General features: G+C 41.2%; 1 protein-coding gene across 1 annotated transcript; it reads right to left on the reverse strand.

Annotated features, from left to right (window-relative positions):
* Positions 1 to 706: 706 nt before the first annotated feature.
* Positions 707 to 22,728, reverse strand: ZNF713 (zinc finger protein 713). The gene is made up of 5 exons (XM_082856231.1): positions 22,560 to 22,728; positions 14,478 to 14,905; positions 13,798 to 13,883; positions 1,827 to 1,953; positions 707 to 1,501 (listed from the first exon to the last, which is right to left on the reverse strand). Exons 3-5 carry the CDS (start codon positions 13,879 to 13,881, stop codon positions 1,362 to 1,364), a joined length of 351 nt encoding a protein of 116 aa, XP_082712357.1. The 5' UTR covers positions 13,882 to 13,883; positions 14,478 to 14,905; positions 22,560 to 22,728; the 3' UTR covers positions 707 to 1,361.
* Between the last annotated feature and the right edge of the window lie 1,233 nt (positions 22,729 to 23,961).

A 23,961-nucleotide genomic window follows, 5' to 3' on the forward strand; every position in this document is an offset into this window, starting at 1 on the left:
AGATGGAGAAAATGATTATCTTGGGCTTTAAAGCAGTTTTGAAAAACAAACTCTAGTCTCTTTGCTCCAGCTCCTCACCTAACCCGAGCCCCTATGTTAGTAGACATGACTGCAACTGCCCTTAAGAGGAGGGTGGGCACTGCTAAGGATGAACACCCTCATCAAGCGTTATACAGGGGCTTCCCTGGTGGCGCAGTGGTTAAGAATCCGCCTGCCAATGCAGGGGACACAGGTTTGAGCCCTGGTCCGGGAAGATCCCACATGTCACGAAGCAACTAAACCCATGCACCACAACTACTGAAGCCTGTGCTCTAGAGCCTGCGAGCCACAACTACTGAGCCCGTGCACCTCAACTACTGAAGCCCACGTGCCTAGATCCCGTGCTCCACAACAAGAGAAGCCACCGCAATGAGAAGCCCGTGCACCGCAACGAAGAGTAGCCCCCGCTCACTGCAACTAGAGAAAGCCCGTGCACAGCAACGAAGATCCAATGAAGCCAAAAAAAAAAAGATGATAGCATGACATTCATAAACACAAATATAATCTAAAATCTGGGAAGAGAATGTGGGTGAAATACTGAGGCTAGAAATGTTGAAATGGGAAAATGAACATAGAAAGGCCACTTAAAAGCATGATACTACAGAGTGAACACCAAGTCCATAAGAATATATGCCTTTAGAAGAATAAGGAGGGAGAGAGGGTATTTAAAGGAGCAGGTAGAGAGACAGGGGAGAGGCCAGAAGAGGCAAGAATGGTGTGTATCACAAGCCAGAGTGTACTTTCAAGAAAGTCAAGTCAGCACAGTTAAATGCAACACAATCATAGGAGACAATAACTGTGGTTTTTTAGTCACTGGATTTGACTGGAAGGAAGTCAGTGGTAATCTCCAAGAAAACAATTTTAGTAACACTGGTAGTACACCTTTGTCACATCACAAAGGTGAGCTAGAGACTTAGAACTGAGGCTATGGGTTTTAGACAAGTTTAACGTGTTTGATAATAAAAAGAAAAAAAAAGAACGAAAAATGGGTAAAAATGGCAGAGGATTTTTGATATGGAGAAGAAAAAGATTTAAAGAATACTGAGAGGATGTATGAATAAAGAGAGAAAGAAAATGTGTCATGGAGATTTGCAACATCAAGGTATTTATGGACATCCAAACTAACACCTTCAAAATAAATTTGTGTTGTGTAAGTTTTTTAAATAATAAGTATATATTATCTGTTTAATCAGAAAAAAAGTAAGAGAGTCATTTCCACTTTGGAAAAATGTCAAATATGAACTGAATTTTTAAGAAGCATGCCTCTTTAAATCCCAGAGGCAGATGTTTGTAACACACTCAGTTAAGTATTTCAAAAGCGACTATTTTCCTTCACTGAGGTGCAAACACCCAAATGCTTGCTTCTCACCTGGATGAGTGTCTGGTGGGCTGTCTCTCTCCATCATCCACTGCTCCTCCTGCTCCAACTGAGTGATCACCTCTGGCTTATAAAGTTGATGCCCTATTCATGGGGAAAAATGTGTATCTTAGAATTTTATACTGGGAACAAAAATCTCTCTCAGAACTCATTTCCAACCTGTTTAATCTATAGGGCCTCCGGATTTGGAAAGGGGAGGCCTCAGAGGCAGCAAACTAAAGCTACCCATCTCAAAATCAGGACCTTTTACCTGAGAGAAAGCAAAAACAGAGGTCTCTGTCTCCAAAACTGATTAGCATTCTTCCATCCTGGCCTGAACTATATACACAAAAGCTTCGAAGGTTTTCACTACTAAAGGAAAGAAACCCATGTAGAATGAGTTCCAGTCTTACAGGGATGCCATCCTTACCCAGTGCAACCAGATTCCTATAGTTCTCCAGCATCACGTCTCGGTAGAGGTTCTTCTGAGCAGGGTATAGCTGGTCCCACTCCTCTCTGGTGAATTCCACAGCCACGTCCTGGAATGTCAGTGATTCCTGAAACACCAAGTACATCCTAGCTCAGCCAGAAAAATTTTTTACAGGGGCCCTTAGGGGAAGAGGCAAAGGTGCTGCAGTAGACAAAGGTTAGGATGTCTAAAGAGTTGTGCTGAAAGTCTTCAGGGCTCTGAGTAATCCAGGTCAAAATTTTGGAAGCAACAATTCTATCTTCTATCATCTTTCAAGACAGGTTTAAAAACATGCATGGAATAATGCTTGCTTTTAGGCTTTTTACAACCTGCTGCAGAGGAAACTCTCTCATATCATCTAAACAATTAAAAAGCTACATGGAAAATTCATGCTATTAAGATTTCAGAATTGAAAGAATTCAGGATATGTTGAAATAGTGAAAGTAGGTATCAAGTTGGTGGATCATGTGTACAACCTTAACAGATTTTTAAGCTTTAGACAGAAGAGGAGAGAGAATATTCCAGTGTGTTTAAAAAGAAAAAAAAAAAAAAAGGCAACAAGGGCAAATAGGTTGAAAGTAGAAGGCACGTGATGCATGTTGGGATCAGTAAAAGAAAAAGCCCATCCTCTCCCTTTCTCTTTCTATAATTTTCCTGGACTGTTTAAGAGTAAGTTGCAGAGGGACTTCCCTGGTGGTGCAGTGGTTAAGAATCTGCCTGCCAATGCAGGGGAAACAGGTTTGAGCCCTGGTCTGGGAAGATCCCACATGCTGCGGAGCAACTAAGCCCGTGCGCCACAACTAACTGAGCCTGCGCTCTAGAGCCCGTGAGCCACAACTACTGAGCCTGCGTGCCACAACTACTAAAGCCCGTGCTCCTAGAGCCCGTGCTCCGCAACAAGAGAAGCCACCCAATGAGAAGCCGGCGCACCGCAACGAAGAGTAGCCCCCGCTCGCGGCAACTAGAGAAAGCCTGCGAGCAGAAACAAAGACCCAACACGGCCAAAAATAAATAAATAAAAATAAATAAATCTATTAAAAAAAAGAGTAAGTTGCAGAGATGATGCCCCTTTACCCCTAAAAAATTTGTTTATTTCCTAAATACAAGGAATTCTCTTATGTAACAACAGGATGATCAAAATCAGTAAATTAACATCGATACAGTGCTGTTGTCTAAGCTATATACTTATTCAGATTTCACTAAATGTCCTAATAATGTCCTTTATAACAAAAATCAAGATTTTTGATTGTCTTGTATCTTTTGTCTCCTTGAATCTGCAGCAGTTCCCCAGCCCTTCTTTGTATTTCCTAACACTGACATTTTGAAAACACAGGCTAGTTATTTTGTAGAATAAACCTCAATTGGGGCTTATCTAATGTCTCATCATGAGTAGATTCACACTATGCATTTATGGCAGGAATAGTTCAGGAGCGATGCTGGGTTCTTCTCAGTGAATTGTACGCATTGTTGACTAGTTCCATTACTGGCAATGTTAACTTTGATAATTTGGTTAAGGTGGTTACCTACCAGTAATTTCCCTTGGAAGATTACTATTGAATCCTGTAATTACTAAGTTTCTTGTGGGGGAGATACTTTGTTCCTCCTCAAACTTTCACCCACTCATTTTGGCTTTCACTGATAATTCTTGCCTGAACCAACTGTAATTTTCATGGTGTTTTTCTAATGCCAACACTCTTTGTACATTATTAGTTGGCTTTCTACTGTGCTGAAGAAGTTTCCCTTCCTATTTATTCATTAATTTATATGAGGTGGATTTACTTACTTATTTTATTCTTTAAGTTATAATCATTTACTATCACTATTTTAAAAATGCTCAGATGGTCCTAGATTTAGCCAGAAGCAGCCCCTTCAAACTGGCTTCTTTGTTCTTTTAAAATGTACCTATCATTCTTTGAGTACTTTACTTTTTGGGATAGAAAGATGTTCTTTCAAGGCTCATGTTGTGCTTTTCCTGCTCCAAACCTGGAATCAGCCATTTCTCAAAGGATCCCTGATTCCTTCTAATGGTCAAATACTGAGCAGCTCTGCTTCCCATTAGAAGATCTACAGGGTCACAGTCTGTCATGTTCTGCTCTGTTGGTCAAATATTGAGTGGCTATGTCTGGTTCCTTTTAATGGAGAATGGCACTTGGACACCAATATCTGGGCACTAGATGTGTCCAATGCTACTGGAGTATTACTGCTTCTAGGCCCTCTCAGGGGTCGCACCTGGGAAAGAGAGGAATATACATAATGATGTATGTATACACACACAACTCCATACCCAATTCTGTATTTAGTTATATGTATTAAAACCCATGAGTCCACACTGACACCTCTAATTCTAATCCAACATGGCAAGGTTCATTCCATCCGCCTCTCTTTTCATATCTGTAATTCCCTTCTCTGACCATGAGAAACCTGGCTCCTATTATGCACAGTGAATTTGCTTATTTGCTCAATCCTAGAATGTAAAGAAAGTGCTTTCAGTATTGCTAACACGTGCCTCAGTGCAAAACAAGCCTACAAATGAGAGTTCACTGTTTAGAACTGTTTTGCTTTTAGCCTGAGGACATAAAGTATACATAACTATTTAGGTTCAAAAGTTAACTCCTTTTCAGTGTGGATATATCAGTAATTTGAAGTACAGTTTGGTTCAATTGTTTCTGTTTGTATTCAATTTTAAGCCCTCCTCCCATACCACCCCACTCCATTTCCTCTTTTTCACCCCAGTCCCATATAAGCCCTACAAGTAACCAAACTCATTAGACTCAAGTTTACCCTTCCAATGTCTCTTTTTGCTCAAACAAGCAAATAGATCTATATGCATATTTTTTTGTTGTTGTTGTTTTGTTTTTTTGTTTTTGCGGTACGCGGGCCTCTCACTGTCGTGGCCTCTCCCGTTGTGGAGCACAGGTTCCGGAGGCACAGGCTCAGCGGCCATGGCTCACGGGCCCAGCCGCTCCACGGCATGTGGGATCTTCCTGGACCGGGGCACGAACCCGTGTCCCCTGCATCGGCAGGCGGACTCCCAACCACTGCGCCACCAGGGAAGCCCTATATGCATATTTTTAAAATATTTATTTGTTTTCGCCGGGTCTTAGTTGCAGTAGGTGGGCTCCTTAGTTGTGGCTCGCGGGCTCCTTAGTTGTGGCACGTGAACTCTTAGTTGCAGCATACATGTGGGATCAAGTTGCCTGACCAGGGATCAAACCTGGGCCCCCTGCATTGGGAGTGCAGAGTTTATCCAGTGCACAACCAGGGAAGTCCCTATATGCATTTTTTTTTTTCCGGTACGCGGGCCTCTCACTGTTGTGGCCTCTCCCATTGCGGAGCATAGGCTCCGGACGCGCAGGCTCACGGCCATGGCTCCACGGCATGTGGGATCTTCCCGGACCGGGGCACGAACCCGTGTCCCCTGCATTGGCAGGCAGACTCTCAACGACTGCGCCACCAGGGAAGCCCTATATGCATATTTTTATTTCCTCTTCTTTCTTACACAAAAGTAGCATTTTACAAATACTCTTTTGCACTTTGATATTTTTTCACTGAACAGCTTATCCTGGAAATCCCTCCACATCAATTCATAGATATCTTCCTCATTCTTTTTTATAGCTGGATGGGACAGTGTGAATGTTCCACAATTTATTTAACTAGTCTATTAACAGACATTTTAGCTGCTTTCTACTCTCTTGCTACTACAAATCATGCTGTAATGAATTATCTTTTATGTATATTATTCTGCAATTGCATGTAAGTCTACCTCTAGAATCCAAAAGAGCATATGAATCTGCAATTTTGATATATATTGTCAAACTGACCTCCACAGGGGTTGTATCAGTTCTGTAATTATCTATTGCTGTATAACAATCCACCCCCAAATTTAGTGGCTCAAAACAACAACAATCATTTATTTTGCTCACACAATCTGTAACATGCGCAGGACTCAGTGAGACTAGCTCATCTTTGTTCCATTTTGTTTCAGCTGGGGCGGCTCAACTTTGGGCTGTAGGATTCACTTTTAAGAGGCTCATTCATGTGGCTGGCAAGTTGGTGCTGGCTGTCAGCTGTGAGCTCAACCAGGGGCCTCAGGTTCTCTCCATACGGGCCTCTCCACAGGCTGCTTGGGCTTCCTCACGGCATGGTAGCTGGACCCCAAATGCAAAACTCCCAAGAGAACCAGCTTTCATCATCCAGCCTCAAGAGTCACATAGCTTCACTAAAAAAAGAGGTGATATATGTATATGTATAACTGATTCACTTCGCTGTACAGCAGAAACTAACACAACATTGTAAATCAACTAGACTCCAATAAAAATTAAAAAAAAAAAAAAAGAGAGTCACATAGCTTCAGTTCCACCACAGTCACAGGCCTGCCCAGATCCAAGGGGAAGTAACACACTCCCACATCTCTTGATAGAAAGAGTATTTAAATCATAGTATATGAGGAGCCTATGGAATGGGAGAAATTATGCCATTTTCAGAAAATACAATCTGCTACTGTCTACCCTCTGAATGTAAACATTCACATCCCTCCTACATGCAAAATACACTCATCTTCCTCAAGACTCCCATGTTTCATCCCGTTAGAGCGTCAGTGTGAAGTCCAGGATCTTGTCACCTATATCAGGTCCACATGCAGATGAGGATCTTTGAGCACAGTTCCTCAGGTACAGTTCCTTGAAAGCTTTCTCCCTATTTTTCCTTCTGTGAGCTAAAGAAATAGTTATCTGGCCCCCACCCTCTACCCTTCACAAACTCGAAGTGGTGGGAAAGGCATAGAAATAACCACTAGAGACACTCCCATTCAAGTACACAGCAATTCATAGCAATTCTAAAATGTAGCTGAGCTGGGCACGTGTTGAGAGATATGAATGACAAATAGTTTTATTTTCAAGCTCAGTAATTCCTGGCTCCTTTATATTTATTTTTTAAATTTTTAAATATTGTTTATGTACAATATTATATGCTACAGGTATAGAGTATAGTGATTCACAAATTTAAAGGTTATACTCCATTTATAGTTATTATAAAATACTGGCTATATTCCCTGTGTTGTATATCCTTGTAGCTTATTTTATACATAATAGCTTGTACCTCTTAATCCCCTACCAATTGTATTGCCCCTCTCTGCTTCCCTCTCCCCAATAGTTTGTTCTCTATATCTGCAAGTCAGCTTTTTTTGTTTTATTCACTAGTTTGTTGTGTTTTTTAGATTTCACGTGTAAGTGATATCATACAGTATTTGTCTTTCTCTGACTTATGTCATTTAGCATAATGCCCTCCAAGTTCATCCATGTTGCTGCAAATGGCAAAATTTCATTCCTTTTTATGACTGAGTAGTATTTTGTTGTGTATATATATACCACATCTTTATCCATTCATCTGTTGATGGACACTGAGGTTGCTTCCACATCTTGGCAATTGTAAATGCCACTCTGATCATTGGGGTGCATGTATCTTTTCAAATTAGTGTTTTAGATGGCCGGGTCATGTGGTAGTTCTATTTTTAGTTTTTTTGAGAGACCTCCATACTGTTTTCCACAGTGGCTGCACCAATTTACATTCCCACCAACACTGTATGAGGGTTCCCTTTTCTCCACATCCTTGCCAAAATTTGTTATTTGTGTTCTTTTTGATGGCAGCCATTCTGACAAGTGTGAGGTGATATCTCGTTGTGGTTTTGATTTGCATTTCACTGATGATTAGCAATGTTGAGCATATTTTCATGTCTGGTTCCTGTATATTTCTTTTTTTTTATCTTCTTTTTCCTCTAGCATTTTACTTCAGGCAGCCAGAAGCTGCCAGTTGGCACTTTCAATCTTCTACCTGTAAATCTCCTTAAGTAGATCGTTGAGTCCATTAAGTATATTTCCTATTTTCCTTGTTACTGAAGGTGACAGTGTTGACCAAAATTCCTTCTTCAAGCTTCCCCTTTCCTCCAGCTCATAGTAAGATTTTCCTTATTATCCTTTAAGCCTTGTGAAAGGTCCCATAGGCCTCCACTAACTCTCCTTGAGGCCGTTATGATTCTACTAATAATCTTTTCCTTTCCATCTTCTGCCCTTTGTTCAACTGGCTCTGCTGCAAAGCTGATGCCACATGTTCTATGTTTGTTTTGGTAGCACACCACTTCCAGGTAACAAAATCTGTACCAGTTATTTATCTATCGCTGCATAATAAACCATCTCAAGACTTGGGGGATTAAAACAGCAACTGTCATTGATTTTGCTCACAAATCTGTAATCTGGGCATAACTTAGTGAGGACAGCTTGCCTCTGATCTACATGGCATCAGCTGGGAGGGCGTGACTGTAGTTTGGAGAGTCTACTTTCAAGATGGCTCACTCACATGGCTGGCAAGTTGGTACTGGCTCTCAGCTGAGAGCTCCGCCAGGTCTGTGGGCCTTGGTTCCTCTCCATGTAGGTTTCTCCATGAGCTGTTTGGATTTGTGTGTGTGTGTGTGGCAAGGTGGCTGGATTTAGACCAAGCATCATGAGAGAATGAAGCGGAAGTCTTACTGCCTCTTATGACCTGCCTTGAAAGCCACATAGTTTCACTTCTACTGGTCACAAGCTTGCACAGATTCAATGGAGGGAACACTGACATCGATGTCTCTTGATGGGATGAATGTCAAAGTCATTGTATAGAAAGCATTTTGGATGGCAGATATATTTGGTCATTTTTCTGGAAATGCAATCTGCCGCACACTCACATTAGCAATGTAAGAGAGTGTCTGTTTTCCCAAAGCTTTGCCAAGAGAGTATGTTATCAAGCTTGTGGAAAATATCAACCCCGTAGGAAATACAAAGCTTGGTGATAAAATGTCAAGCTTTCTCTAGTTTTAATTTAAATTTCCTCTTCTTATGAGTACAGATAAACATTTCTCCTGTGTTTAAGATGCATTTGAATTTTCTTTCCTGTGAATTATCTTATGTTGTTTTTCAATTGGACTCCTAATCTCTTACCTGATTTAGAGGAGTGTTTTATTATTATTATAAAGACTACTATTATTATTAGAAAGATTACCCCACTACAATTTGAGTAGCAAAAATATTTTTCCGAATTTGACATGTCTTTTTACTTTGCTTACAGTTTTCTTTTCTCATACAGATTTTTGGGTATTTTTTAAAAGTTGAACCCATCAATTTTTTCTTTTATGGCTTCTGGATTCTCAGTTGTAATTAGAAAGTCTTTACTCAGTGAACACTATAAAGGAATTCTCTCATTTTATTCTTGTGTAACTTCTATGGCTTAATTTTTCACATTTAAATATTTGATCAATTTGAAGACTATTCTGATGTAAAGTATGGGGTATGGATTCAACTTTACCTTTTTCCAGGTGGCTCCACAGAAATACCATCAATTATTGAATAAACCGTCTTTTCACCACTGGTTTGAGATGTGACCTATATTATACGCTAAATTCCTATTTGTTCAACAGATATTTATTCAGTGCTTCCTACATGCCAACTATAGGGCTTGAGATATACTAGTGAACAAGAGACTAAAATTCTCTTCCTTTATGAAACTCTAGCAGAGGAAGTAGAAGATAAACATGATAACTAGGTAAATTACATAGTGTGTTAGAAGAGAAAAGAAGAGTAGAGGAAGAGGGTTTGAGAATGTTGAGGTGAGGCAGTTGCAATTTTATAAAGGTGGTCAGGAAAGATATAATTGAAGAGGTGACAATGGAGAAAAGACTTGAAAAGTTAACAGTACAAAGGCAAGAGTGTTTGTGGCATGATCAAGGAAGATGAATGAGGCCAGGGTAGATAGAGTGGAATGAGCAAGGAGAAGTAAACGATGAAGTCAGAGAGGTAACAGGTCCGGATTCTGTAGGACTGTTTAGGCCATCATAAGGACTTTGGCTTTTACTATGAGTGAAATGGGAGCCATGCGTTTTGAGCATAGGAGTGACATGGTCTGATCTACCATTACCCTGCTATTTCCTGGGCTACATCTTTTTTTTTTTTTTTAACATCTTTATTGGAGTATAATTGCTTTACAATGGTGTGTTAGTTTCTGCTTTATAACAAAGTGAATCAGCTATACACATACATATATCCCTGTGTCTCCTCCCTCTTGCATCTCCCTCCCACCCTCCCTATCCCACCCCTCTAGGTGGTCACAAAGCACCGAGCTGATCTCCCTGTGCTATGCAGCTGCTTCCCACTAGCTATCTATTTTACATTTGGTAGTGTGTATATATCCATGCCACTCTCTCACTTCGTCCCAGCTTACCCTTCCCCCTCCCCGTGTCCTCAAGTCCATTCTCTATGTGGGCTACATTTTTTGAAGTCATCTTTTTTCTTCCTTTGTCTTTATCCCTCTCACTAATCTCTGCTGTTTCCCAGAGCAAAGCACTCAAGTCCACCTATTTTTCTCCATCTTCTAATTTTAAGGTATTACTTTCTATCATCTAGAATACTGCAGTAGCTTCCTAAGGGATCTCTCCCCTTTCCTTTCTTGCCTTTCACAAATGCACTTACTATCTAGCATGCACCAGGGTGATGTTTAAAGTAGAATTCAGTTACTTATTATGTTATTACCTTGCTTAAATTCTCTCAAAGGCTTTCCACTGCACTTAGAATAAAAACCGAACTTCTTATCATGGTCATAAAGCCCTGTATACGTAGCCCCTGCATACTTCTCCAAGCTTATTCCAAGTCCCTCTCTCCGTCCATCCAACAGCAGTGGCCTTCTTTTGATTTCTCAAATATACCCATAGTTTTTGTACATGATGTTTAGCACATGCCTAAAATGCTCTTTTCCATTTACTTTTTTTTTTTCCAAATCTGCTCTTTTATTGACCTCAGAAGCTGTCATCAAGCTTCATTATATCCAATTCAGTTTTCTCTAGTACACTGTTTATAATTTAAAAATTTTTTTAAATAAATTTATTTTATTTATTTATGGCTGTGTTGGGTCTTCATTGCTGCACGCAGTCTTTCTCTAGTTGCAACGAGCAGAGGCTACTCTTTGTTGCGGTGCACGGGCTTCTCACTGTGGTGGCTTTTCTCGTTGCGGAGCATGGGCTCTAGGTGCGTGGACTTCAGTAGTTGTGGCACATGGGCTCAGTAGTTGTGGCTCGCAGGCTCTAGAGCGCAGGCTCAGTAGTTGTGGTGCATGGGCTTAGCTGCTCTGCGGCATGTGGGATCTTCCTGGACCAGGGCTCAAAGCCCTGTCCCCTGCATCGGCAGGCGGATTCTTAACCCTTGCGCTGCCAGGGAAGCCCTAAAATATTTTTGAACAGGTGTATTTACACGGTTCAAAAAAAGTCTCACATTCCTGGTACAATTGACCTGGTCCCCACCTCCATTCCCACAGATAATCGCTATTATCAGTATTTTATGTATTCTTCTAGAGTTTCTTCGTGTAAATATAAGCAGATACAAATTTCTTATTCTTTCCAGTGCCCTGGTGTCCAGATATACAGCAGTTCAACTGGGTTGCAACCTGTGAACAGATGTTGCTATGAGGTTGTAGAGATGGTCTACTTACTTTTTATAACTCCTATATTCTCCTTTACATCCCACCTTAAATTTTGCTTCCCCAGAAAGTTCTTCCCTGATTCCCTAATGCATATTCACAATGCCTTATTCTTATTATGTATAATAAACACCTCAATTTGCAATTCCTTAGTATATCTGCTGAATGTCTGTCTCTGCTAAACAACTTGGGTTTAGGACCATGTCTGTTTTGCTCACTGATGTAGTTCTGATGCCAAGCACAATTTCTGGCACATAGCAACTGCTCAAAAAATACTTATTGAATGAATGAATCATCTTTCTTCTGAACAAAGTAAATGGTTCTGGAAAATTAAAGCAAACTCCTCTGGCTAGAATGCCAAGAAACAGATACGCTACCTTAGTTCTCAATGTCTTTCTATCCCTGTCTGTGGGGAGCCTTACAATTAAGAGTAAACTGAATGAATCTATTCCTTGCAACCCAAAGCTCTGATGTACCAAATAAATGCTAAAGCTCGGCAGACAGTCTCCTTATGGTCCCTGCTCTTGCTCAAGTTCTATTTCCTGTCTTCTCTAACGTCCAGATACTACCTGATAGCAGCACAAATTCAAACTCTCCTTTCCTCATGAAGTCTTTCCTCGCCCCTCCATTCTTTTTTTGCCCTTTCTTTTTTTTTAAATTTATTTTTATTTTTTTGGCTGCGTCAGGTCTTAGTTGTGGTGCGTAGGCTCTTCATTGCGGCATGCGGGCTTCTCTCTAGTTGCAGTGTGCAGGCTCCTCTCTAGTTGTGGCGTGCAGGTTTTCTTCCTCTAGTTGTGGCACGTGGGCTCCAGGGCGCGGGGGCTCTGTAGTTTGCGGTACGTGGGCTCTCTAGTTGAGGCACCCAGGGGCTCAGTAATTGTGGTGTGTGGGCTTAGTTGCCCTGTGGCATGTAGTATCTTAGTTCCCTGGCCAGGGATTGAACCTGCGCCCCCCTGCATTGGAAGGCGGATTCTTTACCACTGGACCATCAGGGAAGTCCTGGCCCCCTCCAGTCTTATTTATTTATTTATGGCTGCGTTGGGTCTTCATTGCTGCGCGCGGGCTTTCTCTAGTTGTGGCGAGCGGGGGCTACTCTTCATTGCAGTGTGTGGGCTTCTCATTGCAGTGGCTTCTCTTGTTGGGGATCACAGGCTCTAGGCGTGTGGGCTTCAGTAGTTGTGGCACGTGGGCTCAGTAGTTGTGGCTCGTGGGCTCTAGAGCGCAGGCTCAGTCGTTGTGGCGCATGGGCTTAGCTGCTCTGCAGCATGTGAGATCTTCCCGGACCAGGGCTCGAACCCATGTCCCCTGCACTGGCAGGCGGATCTCTCAGATTACCAGGGAAGCCCCCGCCACTCCAGTTTTAATTGGACTTCTCTCCTTTCTGAGCACCTGCTGTATTTGTTGTCTTTGACATTCAGAGAAGAACCTAACATTACACTTTTCTGAATATTAATTGTGTGATGTAGGCTTTAAAAAATCTCCTCCAATGAGTTTGCTACCTGTGGATGATGATTATCTCATAATAACATGGAACAACAGAAATCCTCCTTTCTGAAGCAATCGAGACTGGTATCTGGTATGTACCAGCTAGTTAAAGTGGGGATCCATAAACAATATCTCAAAGATTTAAACATTTAAATTTAAAATACATAAGTGTACATTTATTCCCTTATCTTTTGATATGAGAATGATTTTAATGATTGAGTGCCCATATCCAAAATGTATCACTTCCTGTTTCATTAAATCAAAACAAGCAAATGACTCTTAGGAAATAATACTGGTATAGAACCCTCTGAGAGTTTTAGGATTTTCCTTCAATGTTTTACAGTTTTGCTCACACCTAATTTGACAGCAGTATTTTAAAAGGTGACTGGCATTTACTGAGTCTTTCCAAAGCATTCAACTAGTTTTCATAGAAACAACTTATCATACTTATACCTCATAGAGGTTTACATCATACTTAATCAAATTATAACAACTGGTTTAAACAGGTTTTGGAAGAGATACAACAGATTCTTGATAAATATTAACTTGTGGCAGCAGATGTTCTCAGGTACATTAACAGTCCTGTTACCTTCAAGCAGTCACAGTGACTTGGGTATCATTCATTGTTTGCAGACAGAGTGGCAAATGTTGTTTGAATTTTAGTGAGCTATTTAAGGGAAGGGTGATTAAAACGCAGTCTATGGCTTCTTGTGTTACCTTTACAACATCTAGCTCAGACATGAGTCCATGATCTGGTAAAAATGCTGAAGGAGAGAAGAGCTATAAAGGGGCACATAAGGAGAGTGGGAAACATCCCGTAGAGATCAGCATCTGTCACAAAAGTCTCAAGTGCTCTGGATTTTGGGGGCTTAGTAATTCTGAAAATTGAAAAATAAAAGTGCCCGCATTCTGAGAACTATAACAGCATTTCAGAGGAGAGTAAAACTGAACTTACCTGAGACCGCTGTATCTGTGATCCAACATTCATTTCCTTCTCCATGTTTCCCTCCTGGGAAAGTACAGCATTCTGAGAAGGCATTACTGAGAAAAAGAGAGAAGAAGAATCTTGTCAACGTATGACATTAAGGCTGAACCTAAATCTTGGGCCTTTTGTTTTGGATTAGGATGGCAAATGGCTTAGAGAGAAGCCTTCTAAGACATAAGCCTAAAGGCTGGGTGACTTAACTGTGACATTCTTGTTCCTCTATCACATTGAGGAACATAATGCAGGACTTTCTCTCCTCTGTAGTATAACTCCACTTGTTGTGACATATGGGAAGCTCAAAGGTGCTTACTGGTTTTCAGCCCTAGCTACACACTTGGGGAATTTTTAAAAGATGCCAGCGCTTAGCCCCTATTCCCAGAGATTTGGATTTAATGGTCTAGGGTGATCCTGGGCAACAGCATTTTAAATTCTGAAGTCTCCAAGTGATTCTAAGTGGGAAATGAGAACCACTGAGATGAGGTGATGCAGAGAACATATGTTAAGGGCCTATTACCCTTTAAGGGGATAAACTCATCCCTAACCTCAAACTCCAGACATCTCCTCTACTCTCTTTAGGATGACCCTTCTAATATAGAAATGAGATTTCACTCTTTTCATTTTTCAGAATGTTCGCTTTCCTTTTTGAGTACCTGGATTCAGTCCTCCACCAGGATGACTACACCTCTTTGCAGTTCTTAAGTTGTAATGTCCCCAAAGCCTTGTTCTCTTCTAGTATGACAGTCAGGAGATACACCAGTACTAGCAGCTTCAGTATCCTTGTCAGTCCCTGAAGGCTGATTTGTCCCAGTGCCTTATAGGAAACAGCCACTCCCAGGCATTAAAGGTGCCTCAACTCATGAGAGGGTCAGGAGCCAGTGGATATCCATGATAATGACTTCTGCTTCCCAGGAGCAGCCACTCTCAGAATCTTGCCTTGTTCATGCAGAGTTGAGATGCAGAGGTTCCTGAAAGTGGCTATTACATTCGTTTTTCTCCCTAAAGGCATCAATCCTTCATGTACAGACTTCACTATGATATTCAAATCTGCCTCCTGGTTGAGCAGTTTCAGGTTGAGCAACTGTAATGAGATGCACCAGAGTCAGCAGAAGAAATCCAGCAGTGTCAGTCACCTAGGGACCTAGGGAGTCTATAAAGACATACAAACTATTCATTCATGAAGATAGAGCCCCGTAGGATGTGGAATTCTTTAAAACAAGCAAAAAGCATTTTTAAAATTTCTCAGATTACAAAGAGCAGAGATGTACAGATGCATCAACTACAACAAACTTAGCCTCAGTCCTCTCCCACCTTCTCAGAACAGAAAACATGTGGTCCTTGCCCAGAGGCAGACTTTCAGATAGAGTTTTCTCCTCAGAAAGAAGAAAAAACAGGTGTTTCACCAATACCAACAACAGAGTGAAGTGTACTGATCTGCTAATAATCAGGAGAGAATACACTTGTTCTCTGCTCACAAAAGTTGACCTGAAAAACTTTTCTCAAAAACTACTGATAGAAATGAAGAATGAAGTCATTTCTGAGAAGAAAAAGAGAAAACTACAGTTCCAATGGAGTGGCCCTGTTAGATAAGGAAGCCATTCAAGCCAAGACATGGCACGATTCTAACATTTTACAACCAGCTGACTAAGACGCAGACCTTTCAAGAGTAATTTTAAAGCACTTTAAGAACCAGGTCCTTATTTTACCAAGCAAAAGCTCTAAAAAGGTCCTATGGTCTGAAGAGTCAGATAGAATCTACAAGGATGTCCTGAGGTTTCAAACCCAATCACCTGAAAACCATTTATTCACAACGAAAACAGCACTAACCATGTTAGTGGACAGGGTTTCTCCTTTATATGTGTGAACCCAAGGCAATGAAGAACATTTCAAATATATTATACATTGTATACAAATATAGCTAGTTTGAGAATACTTTTTTTTTTTTTTTTTTTTTTTGTGGTACGCGGGCCTCTCACTGTTGTGGCCTCTCCCGTTGCGGAGCACAGGCTCCGGATGCGCAGGCTCAGCGGCCATAGCTCACGGGCCCAGCCGCTCCGCGGCATGTGGGATCCTCCCGGACCAGGGCACGAACCCGCGTCCCCTGAATCGGCAGGCAGACTCTCAACCACTGCGCCACCAGGGAAGCCCGAGAATACTTTTTAAAAAAATATTTATTTACTTATTTATTTGGTTGCGCTGTCTTAGTTGTGGCAGGTGGGCTCCTTAGTTGCAGTTCGTGGGCTCCTTAGTTGTGGCATGCAAACTCTAAGTTGCGGCATGCATATGTGATCTAGTTCCCTGACCAGGGGTTGAACCCCTGCCCCCTGCATTGGGAGCGCAGAGTCTCAACCACTGTGCCACCAGGGAAGTCCCCTGAGAATACTTTTTATGGCATCTGATGGGACTAGGGTTCCTTAAAATACACCTTTGGAAATGCTGATTTAGTTCTCAGTTCCTTGGTTTAATGAAGGATTCTGAGTTTAATGAATTCTTGGCTTAATGAAGCTCTAATCACAGAGTTAAGTGAAAGAGCTGGTTCTAGAACACTTGGGTCTTCTGATTCAGCCCTGGGCTCTGGTGTTTGCTCTTCTATTTTTTTATTTTTTATTTTTTTAAAGTTATTTTTATTTTTATTTTTTTGCGGTACGCGGGCCTCCCACTGTTGTGGCCTCTCCCGTTGCGGAGCACAGGCTCCGGACGCGCAGGCTCAGCGGCCATGGCTCACAGGCCTACCCACTCCGCGGCACGTGGGATCTTCCCGGACCGGGGCACGGACCCATGTCCCCTGCATCGGCAGGCGGACTCTCAACCACTGCGCCACCAGGGAAGCCCTATTTTTTAACTTTCTATTTTGAACCAATTTTAGACTTCCAGTAAAGCTGCAAAAGTAGTACTCAGTTCTTAAATACCATTTACCCTACTTGTCCTAATATTAATATTTTACGTAACCATGGTACAATGATCAATACCAGGAATTTAACAATATTATTAATTCAAATTATTCAAATTTCACCAGTTTTTCCACTAATATTCTCTGATCCAGGATCCCACGTCGCATTTAGTTTTTATTTTTCCTGAGTCTCCTCCAATCTGTAACAGCTCCCCAGGTTTTCTGTCTTTCATGAGCTTGATACTTTTGAAGAGTACTAATGAATTATTTTGTAGAATGTCCCTCAATTTGGGTTTGTCTGATGTTTTCTCAGGGTTGGAATAAAGTTAAGATTTTTAGCAAGAATGACACAGAAGTGATGTGGTGTCTTTCTTAGTGCATAATATGAATGGGCTTATGATGTAGATATGTCTTATGAATGGTAACGTTGACCATTATCACCTGGTTAAGGTGGTGTTTACCAGGTTTCTCCGCTGCAACAATTATTAATATGGTGTTTGCTTAATGGTGATTTCTCTATTTCCCTCTTTCCTACTAATTATTAATTGGAATTTCTGCATAAGGAAAAGCTGTTCCTTGGCTCTAATTTATTTATATCTGTATGGATTTATGGATATTTGTTTTATTCTATGAGTTAAAATACAAAACATTATTATTTTATTATACAAACTGTTCCAGCTTTGGCCATTAGGAGGCTCCTGTGTTACTCTAACCAGCTCAGCTATTTTGAACACTTCCTGGCACCATAAGATGTTCCAGGCTCTTGTATTTTCCCTGACCATCCCTGGAATCAGCCACTTCTCCAAAGAGCCCTGGTTCCATTTATTGGAAAAGTGTTTAGACACAAAAATCTGGGTACCAGGTGTGCTGCTTGCTACTGGTATATCACTGCTTCTAGGCCCTCCAGGAGACTGAGCTACGAAGTATATATGTATGCATATCAACCACACATATACATACTTCTATTGTGTTTGTCTATATATTAAATACCATGAGTTCACACTGACACCTCTGGTTCCAATCCGATACCACAGGGCTCATTTTGGTCTTCTTCCTTTTCTCATTGGTAACTTCTTTCTTCAACAGTGAAAAGTTGTTGGCTCTCATTATCTACAATATATTTACTTATTTGTTCAATTCTGGTATACACACAAAGTAGTTTCAGAATTACTAACTCATACCCTTGTGAGAAACACATTTACTAGCTTGATTACAGCATTTATGTAGAGTTCTCTTCGTCTTTAACCTTAGAGTATCCAGTCAAGATGGTGGTTCCTAAAGTTACTTAGGTCAGTTCTTTTCTTTGCCACTTCCTTCAGTGAGGTTATGTCATTCATTTGTACTACAGTTACGTTTATTTGTTAGTGTTTGTATTCATTCTCTTCTATTTTTACGGCCGTCCCCTGGTATCCCTGGGGGACTGGTTCCAGAATCCACTGCAGATACCAAGATCTGAGGATGCTCAAATGCTTTATATAATATGCTGTGTAGTATTTATATATAAACTATACATATCCTCCTGTATACTTTAAATCATCTCTAGATGACATTACTTATAATACCTAATACAGTATAAATGCTACATAAACAGTTGCCTGCACATGGCAAATTCAAGTTTTGCTATTTGGAACTTTCTGGAATTTTTTCCCCAAATATTTTCCATCTGCAGTTGGTTGAATATATAAATGTGGAAGCCGAAAATACAAAGGGCTGAATGTAGTCTATTTACTCTCAGGTGGCTTCACGCATTGCTACGGTTTCATTGATCATCTTTTTTGAGCTATATAACCACATACACTCTTACTGGACATCCCCACCTACCTCGTGGGTTTGTTGTGAGGCTTAAGGGATTAAATATTTGTAAATATTTAGATCATATTAGCACTTAGTTAGCGGTATTTATATATTTTACATATTACTCTTACTCTATCATATTCCCTGTCTCAAGGAATAGTGCTACCAAACCTGAAACCTGAGTGCATTCCTGACCTCTCTTTCTTTCCCTTAGTCTCATTCCCCAATCAAACGTCAAATCCTGGTAAATTTCCCTCCTTAAACACGTAGTGAGTGTTCCATCTTCACTTCCACTACCTAAATTTATTCAGGTATCATCTCTCACTTTGATTACTGCCACACCCATCTAACTGGTCCTTGACTTTAGTCCAACATTTTCTTCACACTGCAGCCAGAGAGATCTTTCTCCATACCCCTTCTCTACTGTGGAAACGCCTTCACTTTATTTTCTGACAAATATTAAAATGAAAATTTTAGTAAATACAGAAAAGCAGAAAAAAAATCACCTATAATGTCATCACCTAGAGATAACCAATTACTTTTTCGGGATATAGCCTTGCAGGCTTTTCCTTCACAAACACACACACACACTCATGCACATTATAATATGGCATGTTATTTCTTTTTTGAAACCTGGATTTTAATTGATAATATTGTATACATCACTTCATGGTAGAAAACAAAAATCTAAATATTCATTAAAAAAATAGGCTCATAGTATATTCCACTGCATGCGATACCTAAAGTTTATTTAACAAGTTTATTATTAACAGACATTTAGGCCTCTCTCTCTCCTTCTTTCTCTGCTGTTACAGACAACAGCAAACATTATACAGTTTTGGCATAATTTTGCCTGACTATTTCCTTAGGATAAATTCCTAGCAGAGGAACTGCTGGGTAAAAAGGAAGGCAAAAGGTGTATCATTTTACATATTCAGCAATATATGATAGTGACCATTAGCCAATGTTAGGTATTATTCTTTTTAAATGTAATACACAAATAGCATTTAACTGCTGCTTTAATATGCAATTCTTAGATAACATGTAAGGTAGGATTTTTTTTTTTTTTTTTTTTTTTTTTTTTTTTGCGGTACGTGGCCTCTCACTGTTGTGGCGTCTCCTGTTGCGGAGCACAGGCTCTGGACGCGCAGGCTCAGCGGCCATGGCTCACAGGCCTAGCCGCTCTGCGGCATGTGGGATCTTCCCGGGCCGGGGCACGAACTCATGTCCTCTGCATCGGCAGGCGGACTCTCAACCACTGTGCCACCAGGGAAGCCCATAAGGTAGGATTTTTAACTTTTATATTTTTTCTTTTATAAATTACCCTTTTGTGTCAATTGTCCACTTTTCTACCATATTGTCTTTTTCTTATTGATTTCTAAGAGTCCTTTATTACATAGTCTGCAATAAAGGACTAAATTAGCAGGTCTGAATGGTCCAAACTCTGCGTATTCCAAGGAAAGGTTTGACTCTGGCCTTGCTCCTGGTAGATAACCTATAAGCCCCTGAAACATCCGATCTGTTAAGAGTGTCTCTGTTTACCTGAGGCCTTGGGACAGGTCAAAGAGTTTATGCTAACAATGGGATTTATGGTGGGAATCTTGGACCATGTGGTATCAGCTTGCCCACTGGAGGAGCTGGAGACTGGAGGTCAGCAAAATGGATGGGCAGCCATGCTTATATGACCAACTTCCAATAAATACTCTGGACACCAAGGTTTGAATGAGCTTTCCTGGTTGGCAGTACTGCATACATATGGCCACACATCATTGCTCAGAGAATTAAGGACTACTTGCACAAGTCCATTGAGAGAGGACAACTGGAAGCTTGCACCTGGTCTCTCCTGGACCCTGCCTTACATGCTTTTTTTCATTGCTGATTTTAATCTGCATCCTTTCACTGTAATACTCATCTTACTGGGAGTATAACAGTTTTGCTGAGTTCTGTAAGTACTTCTAGAACATCACTGAACCTGAGTATGGTTTGGGGACCTCTGAACACAGATAGTAACCAGCAACTCCCCTGTCATAACATAGATAACAAATATAGTCTTCACTTTATCATTTGTCTCTAATTTTTGCTGCTTTCTGAAAAGAGCTAATATTTAAAAATTTTACCTTATAAAACCTGGGGTTTTTTTTCTCTCTGTATAGGTTCTAAGTGCGTGTGAGGGTTTTTGTTTTGTTTTGTTTTCCTTACATAGATTATACACTTTAACAAGGTTTTTTGTTGTTGTTTTTACACATTCTACATAAAAACATGAGTATGCAAACATGGGTGTACACAGAGTAAAATATGTGTGCCTTTCAACTTCTCTTCTACTCTACTTCCCTCCCTGGAGGTAACTCATTGTCAGTCACTTGGTTTGCATCCTTTTCTGTGTATTTATGAACTTACAATATAACCACATACATACTTAACATAATGCACACCATACTATATTCATTGTTCTGCAACATCCTTTATTCACTAATGTCTTAGAGATCTTTCTTTGTGTGTTAACTTCACAATAAACTACATAATAAACTATCTTATTCTATTTTATAGCAGCACAATATTCCACTGTATGGGTCTATCACAATATGTTTAACCATATCCAGAGTGAACATTTAAGCTGTACCTATTTCTCAAATTATAAACAATATTGTAATAAACATCTTTGTACATACTTCCCTGTGCACCTGTGCAAGTATTTCTGCAGGACAGATCTTAGAATAGAATTTCTGAACCACAGAGTGAGCTCATTTAACATTTTTGTAAATGCAGTCAAATTGCCACCCAAAATACTTCCTCAACTGTACAACCGGTGCCCTTCCCCCCTGCACTTTCCTCAACACTTTGTATCACCAATATTTTTATATTTTGCCAGTCCAGTGGGTGAAAAATATCTGTCTTCATTTGCATTCTACGGTTACTTATGAAGTTAAGCACTTTTTTCATTGGTTTCCTGTATCTTCTATAAATTGCCTGTGCATATCCTTTGCCCACTTTTCTTTTTTCTCTTTTCTTTTTTCAACAAGTCTCTTTACATATTATAGACACTTTCTCTAACACATGTTGCAAATATTTTCTTCAAATCTCTAATTTTTAGCCCTTTGTTCTTTTCAAATACAAAAACTTTAAATTTTGATATCATTAAATTAATGAATTTTCCCCAGAGGGTTTTGTTTCCTGTTTGGGTGGTTTGGTAGGGCTACAGCATAAAGTGCAAGGGTGGAAGGCCAAGCAGTATGCAATATTAAGGTCATAAAGGGCTTTGAGGGCACTGCTAAGAAACTAAAACATTATCCTGATGGCAGCAGGGAAGCATATAAAAGTTTTCAGCAATAGAGTGACTTTCAACAAATTCTCCATTTAATAAGAGCACCTACTAAGTGCCATGGTCAACTCTGTCTCTTAGAAAATGGTAACTTTTGTACCTTTTACATTTCCCACAATTCAAAATAACTAAAAGACACAGAAAGCTCATTATGTTAAAAGACACAATTAGGGGAATCTGCTCTGCCACATATTAAAACAAAATGGTATCAGTGAAGAAACTGTGAGGGCCGTGAAACAGTCTAGAAACAGATCCGAGTATACACACGCCTGTAGAATAGAATAAAAGCGTCATTTCGATTCAGTGGGAAAACAGATGATGGCAAGACCACCGGGGAAAAAGACATATTCCTATCTAACACGTTATCACAAAATTAATACCCAGTAGGTTAAAATGTAAAAAAAAAAAAAAAAGCTATGTAAAAAATCCTTTAAAAGTATTACAAGAAAATAAAGGTGAATGTTTTAATACTCTTGAGATGGGGAAAACTTTCCAAAAATGATACCCACCCACGCCTATTCCAAAATAAATTGCATAAGATATTAGAGGAAAATAGGTTTGTAATCTTGGAATGCGGAGGCCTTCCTATCAAAGGGGCACAGGGTATCCAAGAAGTCTAAGGGCGCCGCTGGGGGGCTCCGAGTCGACCGGAGGGGCGGCGTCCGTGACCCGGGACCCCGGGGCTGCCGCCCGCCCTGCCCCCTCGCCTGCCGCCCGCGGGGCCGCACTCACCCGCCTCCACAGACAAAGGGCGCCCAGGCCGGCTCCGCCCCCTGACGACGACACCGCCGCCGCCGCTGCCCGTCCGGACCCAGGCGGGAGAGGGTGATGAGGGCCCTGATGCCTGAGCCAATGACGCCCAGTGACGGGGCCCCTGGGGTTGGACCAGCCGCCGGCGCCAGCCGGGCTCTGACGAAAGCCTCCAAGCAATGGCGGGCGCGCCGCGCTGGCTTCGGCTCTGCGATACGCATGCGCCGGCGGCGCCCAGGGCCGACCGCTTCCCATATGCAGGGCTCGGAACTCCCACCCGCTTCCCCGGGCCTGCTTCTCACCGGGGCCGCGCTGACCCCGGGGGCCCGGACCTCCCGCTCCCGGCACTCGCAGAACTGCGCCTTCCGAAAGGGCCGAGGACCCCTCATAGCCCCTGCCAATCAGAAGCTCCCGCGTGAGTCGCTGCTCGGTCCCCTAGGTGACCACACAAGCCGTCGCTCTCCTCAGTCCTGAAATACCGGCCCCCTCCCGAATTTTATATTGACGAAACTAAAAATACAATAATAATGATTGAATATATCAGGTCTACTGATGAGACTAATGGAATTCTTTTAAGGGGGTAACATTTTGCTTAATTGGGCTTCACCAAAATCGGTTGCAAATGTTCATCTGTTAATGCTAGCATTCAATGGGGGAAAGGAGAGACTTCAACAAATAGTGTTGGAACAACTGGATATGCACGTGCAAAAGAATAAAATTGGACCCTAGCCTTACACACCACATACAAAAAGTAATTCAGGGACTTCCCTGGTGGCGCAGTGGTTGAGAGTCCGCCTGCCGATGCCGGGGACACGGGTTCGTGCCCGGTCCGGGAAGATCCCACATGCTGAGGAGCGGCTGGGCCCGTGAGCCACGGCCGCTGAGCCTGCACGACCGGAGCCTGTGCTCCGCAACGGGAGAGGCCACAACAGTGAGAGGCCCGCGTACCGCAAAAAAAAGTAATTCAAAATGGATCAAAAAACCTAAACGTGAGAAGTAAAATTATAAAACTCTTAGAAGAAAACATAGGAGAGAAGCTTCATGATGTTGTTCTTGGCAATTATTTCTTGTATATGACATCAAAAGCACAGGCAACAAAAGAAAAAAATGGATAAATTGGACTTCAATATTTAACACTTTTGTACATCAAAGAACAGTAGTAATTGACTGAAATGACAATCCACAAAATGGGAGAAAATATTTGCAAATCATATATCTGATAAGGGATTAATATCCAGAATGTATAAAAAACTACTCTAAGTTAACAACAAATAAACAGGTAACCAGATTTTAAAATGAGCAAAGGACTTGAATAGGCAGTTCTTCAAACAAGGCATGCAAATGACCAAAAAGCACATGAAAAGATGTTCAGCATCACTAATCA

This window comes from Leucopleurus acutus (genome assembly GCF_964270905.1).
Source record: "Leucopleurus acutus genome assembly, chromosome: 16".
NCBI classification, from domain to species: domain Eukaryota; kingdom Metazoa; phylum Chordata; class Mammalia; order Artiodactyla; family Delphinidae; genus Leucopleurus; species Leucopleurus acutus.